The following is a 12,384-nucleotide window of genomic DNA, read 5'->3' as shown; positions in this document are numbered from 1 at the left end:
TCAGAACATTCAATCTGTAAATGTCTTATTTCCCGTACCTTGGCCATTTCTCCTTCCATCTTCCAATTTCTACCCGAGAGAGGCTTAGGGGACAATTCGCTAAACTGGAAGAGATCCACACTGCTTCTTCTACACACAAAAACTAGGGGCAGGACTCTCTTCCCTCCAACTCACAAAAAGTGCACACCTTCATCAACACGGACCAACGATTTGTTTCCGATCTTCCTTCTTCTTTTCCGAAAGATTTTCCTTCACCATCATCAACATGCATTTTCATCTTTATTTTCTTCCCCGTTTTTATTCCTTTTCCACGTGTAACTCACACTAAGGGAGTCCTACCCTCTTTTCCACCCGTTATTACTAGAATTTGACCGAGAAAGATTCACTTGCAATATTTAAATCAGTAAGATAGTAAAGATTTATATAACGATGATAGAGTATGAGTATAATTGAGTATTGAGTCTTGATTGATTAACCCATGTGATGGGGTATTGTATCACAGTGGGATACTGTATTATAAGTTTAGATTAAATTATACTTTTAGTCTCCATTTTTGTAACAAAATTTGAATTTGGTCCCTCAATTAATTTTTATCTCAATCTGGTCCCTATTTTGGGAAATTTGACCCAATCAAGTTCTTTCCGTTAGTGGTGGAGTAACGGTGTTAAATGGGGTGCCACAGTCCCTATTTTGGGAAATTTGACCCAATCAAGTTCTTTCCGTTAGTGGTGGAGTAACGGTGTTAAATGGGGTGCCACATGTCAGTTTATGGATTTTTTGAATTTTTTTATTTTTTTTGAATTTTTTTTTATTTTTTATTAATTTTTTTAAAATTTTTAAAAAAATTAAAATTTTGTCACGTGTCAAGCGGACATCGTGCCACGTGGCACTGTCAGTGCCACGTGTCACTATTTGGGAGTTGTTATTTTTTCATCCTCAATTTGGTCCCTGTATTTTATTTTTTGTCTCAATTTAGTCCCAATTTTTGTAAAAATTGTGCAATTTTGTCCCTCTGAAACCAAATTTAATTTCTATATAAATATACACAAATATTTCTATCAAAATTGATATTTCAAGTAAATATTTTTAACAAGATTAAGTTTATTTTAATTTATATTTTACGTTAAACTTTATTTAAAATTGTTTTAAAGTTGTTAATAGAAAATAATGTTAATAAAAAAATTCATAAATTATATTGATATTTTATTACATTATACTTTAATATTTTTTTTATTTGAATTTATATTTTAAATAATTGCATATTTTTAAAATGTGTAAAATTCAATAATTTCTATACAAATATTTTAGTTAGTATAAAAATAACAATTTGAATATATCAATTTGAATAAAAAAATCAAATTTAATAAAAATATTTGTATAACATTTTATAATTTTTGTTTCAATTTGGAGGGGGATGAAATTGCATAATTTTTACAAAAATTGGGACTAAATTGAGACAAAAGATAAAATACAGGGACCAAATTGAGAATGAGAAAATGACACCTCCCAAATAGTGACACGTGGCACGATGTCAGTTTGACACGTGGCAAAATTTTAATTTTTTAAAAAATTTTAAAAAAATTAATAAAAAATAAAAAAAAATTCAAAAAAAAAATTCAAAAAAAAATAAAAAATTCAGAAGCTGACACGTGGCACCCCATTTAACACCGTTACTCCACCACTAACGGAAATGACTTGATTGGGTCAAATTTCCCAAAATAGGGACCAGATTGAGATAAAAAATAATTGAGGGACCAAATTCAAATTTTGCTACGAAAATTGGGACTAAAAGCATAATTTAACCATAAGTTTATTAGTCCATGAGTAAACAAATATATTTAAACATATTATGTTTCTTGAATATAATCTAATATTATATCATGAAAATATTAAATAATTAATAATTATATTGTAAAATATGGAGATATTAGATAATCAATTATTATCTTGAAGATATAACATAATATGATAATAAGTTATTAGATCATACCAAATTAACCGTAAATATTTTGGAGATAGTTCGTAATATATTGAGGATATAACAAAATATAATAATAAGTTATTATATTTAAGATATTATTTGCAATTATCTTGGGAGATATTTCATAATATCTTGGGTATGTACATAAGCATCCTAACTCGGAAGCTAGAAATAAAGTGTAGGTGTGCTGATGGATGAATTGATGAAACTTCTTGCACATTTTTTGGAGAAGAGAAGCTCCTTGATGCAGCGGAAATGGAATAGAAGCAAGGTTGAAGGCCCTTGAGCTATGGTATGGAATGGTGGAGATGAAGTTCTAGGAAAGAGAAGTTATCCAAGAGGAAGGAGGCTAGAGGAGATATAAGGAGATTCATGGTAGCATGACTCTCAATAAGGAAAATGTGTGGAGTGCTCTCAACATCAAGGCATTTACCATTCAAATTAAGAGTAACATTTACACAATGCAAGGGAGCTCTCTTATATAGCCTAAGGAGAAGAAAGAATTCAGCTATGCTAAGTTTATGACATGTATTTGGTGGATCAAGTGTCATGTGACAAGTCACACCTTCCCAATTTCAACATGTGCTTAATGTGTTAAGTGTGACATGCTTTCTAGACACCTATTCGGCCAAAGCTTATTTAATGAGGTCATGAGCCTAATTAAATAATGCTTTGGTGAATTTTTGATCCAATTATTCAAAGCAACAAATATTTACAAAGGATGGCCCAATTACATTGGCCGAATTTGTACATGCACTGAAATGTTCATCTAGATTTTAATATCTTACTTAGCCCATTTGAAAGGTAGCTTGATTCCATTGGGCCTTGAAGGATCTTGACCATCACTAGAATTTTGAATCTTAAGCATTTCTCTATTGACTAGGCCTTTATTTGGGATTGGGCCTTGAAATGGGCTTAGGATGGATTCATCATCTCCTCCCCTTAAAAAGGATTTGTCCTCAAATCTTGATATTCATTATCCATGGATCCTACAAAAGGAATCAAATCAGATATATTGAAAGTGGAATGAACATCATACTCAGAAGGAAGATCTATTCGATAAGCATTGTCATTAATCTTCTTGAGTATTTGAAAAGGACCAAGTATAGAAGGTGTGATTGTAAACAACGCATCCTTTGGTTTTCTTATTTTATTGACTAAGTGAGTTTGTTCTTGGTCTTTTACCACTTGTGGAAGTGATAAAAAACGACGTACAAACTTATGATGACAACTATTAAACAAAAGTTGAACAATTTTCTGCACAAAAGTAAAAGTATATCCAAAGTAGAGAACAAAAGAAGAAGGTCTTATATTTTTGAAATTTTCTTGAAGATTAATAAGGCCTACTCCACAAAAATAATTTTGTGTACTTTGAGTTATCTCGAACCTAGTAGGCAACATTAACTCAAAGTATGATTTTTCAAAATTTTTTAAGGAGTTTAAAATAATAGGAAGGAAAATTTGCTTGAAAAACTCAATAGAAGTAAAGATTAGGTTGAGAAAAGTAGAATGATTGGTGAAATGAGAAGAGTTAAAAGATTGGAATACTCCATTTAAAATTTCTAGGTCTAGTGTAATTGTGGGAGTGGGAGGTGCCGTTAGTAGCACTCCCTTTTTTAGAAGGATTTCTTCTTCCTATTTCGCCATCTTCTCAAACTCTAATTTTTCTCTCTTTACTCTCTCCTCCCTTTCTCTTATAGTCTTTTCATGTTCTTTCCTTTCTTATGCCTCTCTATCTCTTATTTCCTTCTTCTCTTTCTCTTTTTGGTCTCTTTCCTTATTGATTTTCATTTGGACTTGATCCGCAACCACCTGAGTTGGGGTAAGAGGATGAAAGACAAATTTATCCTTTGATAGAGGGTGATTTTGTTAGAAAGACCATTATGGATAGCTGGTCTGTCAAAATGCCACAATCTTCTTAATAAAATGTGACAATTATTCATGGGAACAATATCACATGGGAACTTCATCTTTATAGTTCCCTATGGAAAATTGTATCTTCACTTGATTTTTAACTATGATATCCCCATCTTCATTTAGGCAATGAAGTTTGTAAGGTTTAGGATAAGATAACATAGCTAAATTTAACTTTTCAACCAATTTAGAAGAAGATCCATTGTCCATGATGACAAAACATGTATATTCAAAAATGTTACATCTTGTACAAAATATGTTCTCTTGTGATGGATCATGGTCATCTTTTTGTGAGAGATGCCCACTTTGGCGAGTAACTCTCTTTCTTGGTGGAAACTTGGTACTCATGATGATCTTAAGAAATTTAAGCACTTGACAAAAAAGTGTAGCAAATGAACTTTCACAATTTCACCTCCAGATAAGCGAGGTGAGTCGCTTGGACTACTTAAGTACCAAAGCTTATCCTTGCCAAGGTAATTTTTGCTACTTACTTAAATGCTCACTCAATTACACAAGCAATAAATGGAGAAGATCACTTGAGACTAGATCACCAACACATACAAACAAGTCCAAAGAAAACAAGAAATTAAGACTAAGGAAAAATTAATACTAAAACAGTGCTTGGCAAAATACCTATTTTAGGGAAAATATCTGAACTAAGGAAAAAGAGTACACATCTCTTTATGAGAATCAATTGTCCAATTGTTGCTTGCGAGTGTGCATCCACCCAAGCATATTTTAATTTGCTAATGAGTATGGGGCCATTCGAGCATATTGTTTGTGGAAAGTGGCTCTAGAAGGGATAGGATGAATAAAGCCTATAGACATTTTATAATCATTTTTGTGCAAACATACTATTGCAAATAAAGTAAGATAGAGAGTTAAGATAGAAAATAATGCACACAAGAATTTATATTGATTCATATTTACCTAAGGATACGTCCAGTCTCTTAAGATGCATACTTAAGAAATTCATTAATCAACACCTTTGACAAGCACGAGTATCAACCTCTTTAGGTTACAATAAGTTTAACCTCTTAAGGTATCACGAGTCACTTCTCTCCAAGTACGAGTACAACCTTCTCTAGGTTACAATGAGTTTAACCTCTCCAGGTATCCTATCTTAGTCTTCCCCTAAGATTGGGAATTCTTAATTACAACAAAGATAATATCTTTTGTAGGAGAGTACAATAACGCTCATAGGGTTCACTTCTCATAGTGAATGATTTACAATGGTTACACTCAACCAATACCATTATCTATAAGATAGATATGACAATGTGTATGCTCACAACATTCTCACTTTTCTTTTCTCTTTTGATATGACATCATTTCAGTATGTTTCTCTAGTATTCTACTACTTCTTCATCTTGATCTTGGTATATATAGTGTTGTTGGTGATGTGTTTAGTGTGATGGTGGTGAATGTGGTTTTAATGTGGTGGTGGGGGTGGTGATTTTAGTGAGGTGGTTGTAGGGAGTGGTTACAAGGTGGTTGTAGTGGTTATGGGTTTAGTTTGGTGGTGGCGGTGATTTTAATGTGGTTGTGGTTGTGGTGGTTTTAGTTTGGTAGTGGTGGTGGTGGTAATGATAGTGGTGGTGGCAGTGGTAGTGATGAAGGCTGATGAAGTGGAAGGTGATGGTGATGAAGGAGTGGATGGTAAGTGTTATAATGAAGTGCATGTTGAAAGTAATGAAGTGAAGGGTAAGACTAAATTGAACAAATTTAACTAAAATGAAGATTTATTTGAACAAAACACAAACAATTTGTGATGCTCCGACACGGTGGTTGGACGACGCTTCCCGCTTCCGAAGCGGACACGGACACGGAGGCGCGGCGGACACCTGCACGACACGGTGTCGGAAGCCTCTCCATAGATCAGACGCGGCCAGCTCTGAGACACGCACCGGCGGACACCTCTGGCTGCTCGGATGCACGACTGATACGAGATTCTGATAATTTTTTCGCATATGTGAGCGAAAATGGTTCACGTTTTGTTCTGTTCACTTTTTGCCCTTTTCTTTTAATGTCATTCGAATATTTTATTTGATTGCCCTTTTCGTTTAATGTCACTCGAATATTTTATTTGATTGGTATGATATTTTTCTTCTCTATTTTTTAGAGAATAAAGGAAAATCTAACAAATTTAAAATAAAAAAGGAAATAAAAAGAATAAAAAATAATCTTTCATACTTTCTATTAAAATAAATCCAAAAAATTTAAAATAAAAAGGGAAATAAAAAATAAAAAATAATCTTTCATACCTTCTATTAAAATAAATCCAAAAAATTTAAAATAAAAAGGGAAATAAAAAATAAAAAATAATCTTTCATACCTTCTATTAAAATAAATCCAAAAAATTTAAAATAAAAAGGGAAATAAAAAATAAAAAATAATCTTCCATACATTCTATTAAAATAAACCCAAAAAAATTAAAATAAAAATGGAAATAAAAGGATAAAAAATAATCTTCCATACATTCTATTAAAATAAACCCAAAAAAATTAAAATAAAAATGGAAATAAAAGGATAAAAATAATCTTTTATACCTTCTATTAAAATAAATCCAAAAAAATTTAAATAAAAATAGAAATAAAAAGATAAAAAATAATCTTCCATACCTTCTATTAAAATAAAATAAAATAAAGATGATAAACAAAAGTAAATTATTCTAGATCGGGAGCTCTTGAGTTGATGATAAATTATTCTATAAATTAGAGTAAAATGAGATGTTATAATCACAAGTAATAAAAACAAAAGAAAGAATCGAGATTGGGAGCTCTTGAATTGAGAGGAAATACAATTGGAAAACTTGTTAGCAATAGCATAACAAAGGAAAGTTGTTGCTTTACAGTTGTAGAACGAAGGAAAGTTGTTGCTTTACGGTTGCAGAACCAAGGGAAGAAGTAAGAAAGTCTAGAAAACGTAACTTTATAAACTTTCTTTTTTATAATTTAAATAAGGGTTAAATATGTTTTTGGTCCCTCAAGTTTCAGTGAATTTTGGAATTAGTCCCTCATCAAAACTTTATATCAATTTAGTCCTTCATCTTTCAAAATGCGTGAATTTAGTCCTTTTAACCAAATTTTGTTAAGTTTATCTGACGTTTCAAGCACATTTCATGATAATATTTAAGTTAACATTGAAGAAAAAATGTGTCAAATAGTGTAAATAATTTAAATACTATCATGTAAATAATTTAATGAAACGCGCGTGCCAGGCCTAATTGCCATCCTAAGAGTATACCTTGAGCCATATTGATATTATCCTTGGTCCCTACTTGAACGACTGTCGTTTTGCTTACCTGCTTTGTAACGCTAGGGCCATTCAAAAACGCGCGCGTTGAAACAAGTTGAATTTCCGAGAGAAACGCCACCGAATTTTACATTTTCCTCCAAAGATGGCTTCTCAAAACCCAGCGGAAGAAGAAAACTCAAAGCGAAATTGGTCCCTCCAAGACTTCGAGATCGGTAAACCTCTCGGCAGGGGCAAATTTGGCAGCGTTTATGTTGCCAGAGAAGTCAAGGTTCTTAATTCTCGCTTCATTCCTATTTTCTTTTTGTATATATTTTCAGATTCATTCAAGTAATTGAAGTATTAGAATGTTCACTTAAGCAATGATCTTTAGAACAGTAGATTTTGTTCCCTGAGTAGCCAATAGAGTTAAATTCTTGTATTTAATATGATTTGAGTTTGTTTTCAGAGCAAATTTGTTGTGGCGTTGAAGGTTATATTTAAGGAACAAATTGATAAGTATAGAATTCATCACCAACTAAGGAGAGAGATGGAGATACAGACCAGTCTTCGGCACCCTAACATCCTCCGTCTTTATGGTTGGTTTCATGACACTGACCGTGTTTTCTTGATTCTCGAGTATGCTCATAAAGGTGAGGTCTACAAAGAGATGAGAAAGAAGGGACATTTTACAGAGAAGGAAGCTGCTACGGTAATCTATTTTCTCAAGTGTGTGCAATGTTTTGAAGATCTTTCATAATTCATAATTCATGACAGATGTTTCTTTTTCCTTCCAGCTTACCAAAATTGATTTGTGTACTTTGGTTTTTATAGAAATTATGAGTTTTCTGAAAGTTAAGGTTATGATGGATTTTTATATTGGAGAGAAATTCAATTGATTTTACCATCTTATTCTCTTACCCTGTGAGTGTTTGTGGAGAAGTGTTTACCCAAATAGGACCTAGCTCTATCATTACTTTCCTCTGGCTTGATTTGGAGGATGCTGTCATCTTTCTACTTGGAAGGAAGATAAATGTTTTTCATTGGTTCTTGGCATTTCTTCAATTATTGGGTGTTAATTCTTGAGAAAAGATGAGTATGAGAAGAAAGCAGCTGTAGTTTTTTTAATTTTAGAAATTTGATTTTTGTTTCTGAAGAGGTTGAACAGAATGCAAAGTCGGAGTAATCTTTGAAAAGTTTTTAAAAATCAAATTATGAGTTGTTTATGATGACTGCGGCAGGTGTACTAGTTGTAGTGGCTGGCAGAGTGAAATGTTAATTTAGAGCAATGATACACATACACCCTCCATTTTATCAATACTCATTGTACACTTGTTTTTTCTTTCTATCTCTTTCTTCTTATCACATTGTATAACCTATAACCTATCATTTTTACTCTCTCTCTAGGTGTATATTAAGTGTTGATGCATCTTTTTAGTATTCACGAATCATTTTTCATTGATTTATAGAGAAGTTAATTGTGTAAACTTCGTGAAAAGTCTATGGAGCTGTTTGTTTGTGTTTTGTTTTTCAACATGATTTAAATTAAAAGATATGTATACAAATTATTTATATTTGTGTATTTTTTGAATTAAAGTAAGAAAACAATATTTTAGGGATTTTTGCGAGCAAATGATAATTTTTTCGGAAGTACTGAAAAATTTTGCAAGAGAATTCCTTTTGTTTATAAAATAAATAAATGGACGCTATATTATATTATATTATATTTTGGACAAAGCTGTGTTATGCATCAGGATCTAACAAAAGGTAAGAAGAAATTTCAAATTTTAATGTGTCTTTCTCCTTACACGGATAGATTTTATAAAGATCTTGAATTGTTTTTGCGAGTCCATCCCTAACAGACATTTGTCTCTCATTCTAACAGAAAACATTCCCAAGTATAACATAATGACAACTAATATCTAGATGCAATCTTTGAACCATTTGGACTTTGATATTTTCGTGGTGGGCCTTTATCAAGATATTTTAGGAAGTTTCAGATTTAATTCCTATTGTTTTTTAATTTTATCTACTGGGTGTATTATGTTTTTATTTTTAGAATATCAATCCCACAATCTTAGGAGGTGAAGGGAAGCATGGTTGTGTAAGATTTTTGTTATACTGTGTAGGGTGATGAGGGAGCCATTGTGAGTAAAGGAAAGCTGGGTCTGGAAAAATTGGCCTATAAAGGGCCTAAAGAACGTAACCAATCCATAATGAGAATCACGTCAGTTTCGTCCATAGGAATGAAGTAGAAGTGAATAGTAAATGTGTGTGTTTGGGTAGAAACCATGACATTGGGACAAAGGAAAACACATTGGATTCTTTCCCATTGCCAACCATAACTGAAAAGGTTGAATAGAGATAGTACAAAGGTGAAGGTGATGGGCTACGTGGGTTTGTAAAATGTTTTAGGAACTGCTACTATCAATTAAGATTGTAATCGGGAGGTTGTCGATATGGCCTTGAAACTTAAGGTTTGAGCTGAGGGACTACCGGATAAAGCTTGGAAAGAGAAATGGAAATGAGTGGGGTCATCTAGATTAGGGGTGGTGATGATGTCCGAGTAAGCGGCAGTGGTGTATTCTGGTGTGGCTTCTTCACTTATTAAAACTAAAAAACGATTAGTTGTGCATTTGTGGCCAGAAGAATACTTTTCATCACAATTGTAATATAAACCGGTAGCCCATCTATCCTGGAGTTGAGGTAAGTTTTTTTATACTAAGGGAAGGTGTTGAAGATGGACTTTGAGTGGTGTGAAAAAGAGTTCGGGGTTGTGGTAAGGGACTTTGGGAGGATTGAGGAAGGGTGTTTAGGGTTCATGTGTTGGCTAATTTGTCCAAAAAGGTTTGCAAGGTTTCATCTGGGTCATTTTTTCGGTTTAGGAGACATGGAGGTAGGTCAATGAAAGCACCAAAATGTTATGCACCTGAAAGAAGAAGAAAATAAACTAATGAAAGATAAGAAGAATATGCACATTTTACTCTCTATCTTTCTTGTTTCATGGGTAGGTCTTATAAAGAAAGACCTTGAATTATTTTGGTGAGTCAATCCCAAGAGGCATCTGTCTCTTATTCTAGCATAAAATTCTAAGTGTAACATAATAACAACAAATATCTAGATGTAATCTTTGAACCATATGGGCTTTCATCTTTTTCTGGTGGGCCTTGATGATTCCAACATGCTAATCACTTTGTGTCGTTATCTTTGTTTGCTCCTTTATTGAGGTAAATTTTCCATATTACGTTAACTCTTAACTTCGTCTTTTACTTTGATAATTTCAGTATATTTTGAGCCTCACAAAGGCGTTGGCTTATTGCCACGAGAAGCATGTTATTCATAGGGATATCAAGCCTGAAAATTTGTTGCTGGATCACGAGGTATGCTAAAATATCCTTCCTCTGCCAACGATGTATTTTTCCACACTATAGTGTTCACTTATGGCAATGTTTGGAACCCTCGTCGTGCCTGGAGTTTTAGTATAGGTGCTCGAATCTGTTTTTTGCTGTAATGCTCATAGATATTGAAGTCAAATCTCTAATGCCCTTTTCCCCACACCTCATCGAAAAGAGACTAAATGAAAGAAACTTAAAGTGAATCCATTCGGTAGATAGTTGGAGCCAATTGATTATATTTGGGGTTTAAGGGCACGTGTATGTTCAACTAATAGTGACTTGATTGCAGGGTCGTCTTAAAATTGGAGACTTTGGTTGGTCTGTTCAGTCTAAAAGCAAAAGACATACCATGTGTGGCACATTGGATTATTTAGCACCAGAAATGGTTGAAAATAAAGCTCATGACTATGCTGTTGATAACTGGACTCTTGGTATCCTTTGTTATGAGTTCCTCTTTGGTGCCCCTCCATTTGAGGCTGAGAGTCAAGCTGATACCTTCAAAAGGTACAGAAATTCTTGGGCTATATGTTTATTTAAAGTAGACGTTGTTCTTTCATTGTGTATTTAATGTATTTAGCTTTGTGTAGGATAATGAAGGTTGATCTAAGCTTCCCTTCCAACCCTTCTGTTTCTTTAGATGCCAAAAGTCTGATTAGCCGGGTAAGTTAACATCCCAGTATTCATATCTTGGCCAAAGTAAATTCTTTCAGTGAACAAATTAGTGGTCTTTCTGACAGCAATCTATAAATTAATGTAGCTTCTGGTGAAGGACTCCTCACGACGGCTCTCTCTTCAGAAGATAATGGAGCATCCTTGGATAATCAAGAATGCAGATTTTTCGGGTACCTGCTTGTAATACCGACTTAATTACTCATTTAACTGGCAACGAGGGATTAAAACTGAATTCTGTATGTGATGTAAAATGTAAGCAATGTGAGTGTTTTGTATTGTATTGTCATCAGCTTGAATGACTCATTACCTTCGCCGTGAGGTTAGGACCATTAGGATTTTGTATATGCCGATCTAAACCAGGCATGACAAAGATTTATTTTGGCATGCTCAATAGTTAATGCCACCCTCATATTTAGGGTGTGTTCTATATTTAGGGTGTGTTCTTATGTGGGTGATGATTTGAGGGAGAAGAAGAGGATTGATTTGGGTTGATTAAAAGGTGATATTTATGTTGTTCTTTTTTTGTGAATTTGGGAGTGATAGTGGAATGGATTTGAAAAGTAATTTTTGTAAAAGTTTGTGAATGATTTGATTGATGTGACTAAAAAAAATTAAATTTAATAGATGAAAATATAGAATGACCTAATTGTCCTTAGTGTTAAAAGTAATATAAAATGATATTTAGATGAGTTGTAATTATTTTGAATTTTTTATGATGAATAAAATTATTAATTGAAATAAATAAAAATTATAATATATTTGGTATAAAAAATTTAATGTTTTTTATTTTCAATAATAAAGCTCGAAAAATTAAATATTTGTTATCATATTTTTTAGAAAGTGGAATAGGTTAAAAAGAAAAAACAGAACTGATTCCAACATGTGTACATTTTTTAGATCTGGTTCCAAAACTTTTGGAATTGATTCCATTCATGTGTGGCCTCCATTCATGTGTGGCCTCCATTCATGCACCATTTTTGCCTACAATTACTCCATTTTCTCCCCATGTTGGACCACACAGCCCACCTTCAATGGTGGGTTCTTCATCACGTACCACAAATCCAACACATATATGGGGGATGGAAATAGATGAAGTGGGACATGATGCGAGGTTAGCTTCGTAAATTATCACCATCCATTCGCAAATCTTATTAGATGAAGCGGGATGGGATTAACCTTATCCCGCTG

General features: G+C 33.1%; 1 protein-coding gene across 1 annotated transcript; it reads left to right on the top strand.

The window, feature by feature from the left end:
* The first annotated feature begins 7,180 nt into the window (after window positions 1-7,180).
* On the top strand, window positions 7,181-11,771 carry LOC114190608 (serine/threonine-protein kinase Aurora-3-like). The gene is made up of 6 exons (XM_028079561.2): window positions 7,181-7,421; window positions 7,599-7,841; window positions 10,414-10,509; window positions 10,814-11,028; window positions 11,112-11,184; window positions 11,282-11,771. The coding sequence occupies exons 1-6, from the start codon at window positions 7,296-7,298 to the stop codon at window positions 11,378-11,380; spliced, it is 852 nt and encodes a 283-aa protein (XP_027935362.1). The 5' UTR covers window positions 7,181-7,295; the 3' UTR covers window positions 11,381-11,771.
* Window positions 11,772-12,384: the final 613 nt, after the last annotated feature.

This window comes from Vigna unguiculata, chromosome 7 (genome assembly GCF_037176805.1).
Source record: "Vigna unguiculata cultivar grain cowpea cultivar isolate G323 ecotype 2 chromosome 7, ASM3717680v1, whole genome shotgun sequence".
Classification (NCBI taxonomy): domain Eukaryota; kingdom Viridiplantae; phylum Streptophyta; class Magnoliopsida; order Fabales; family Fabaceae; genus Vigna; species Vigna unguiculata.
The sequence above is the reverse complement of the archived record's forward strand: the minus strand, read 5'-3'. Positions and strand labels throughout refer to the sequence as shown.

Excerpts from the sequence above, each read along its gene's own strand:
- LOC114190608 (XM_028079561.2), top strand. The coding sequence starts at position 7,296 with ATGGCTTCTCAAAACCCAGCGGAAGAAGAAAACTCAAAGCGAAATTGG. Across the intron at positions 7,422-7,598 it reads ATGTTGCCAGAGAAGTCAAG|AGCAAATTTGTTGTGGCGTT; the intron begins GTTCTTAATTCT and ends GTTTGTTTTCAG. Across the intron at positions 10,510-10,813 it reads ATTTGTTGCTGGATCACGAG|GGTCGTCTTAAAATTGGAGA; the intron begins GTATGCTAAAAT and ends ACTTGATTGCAG.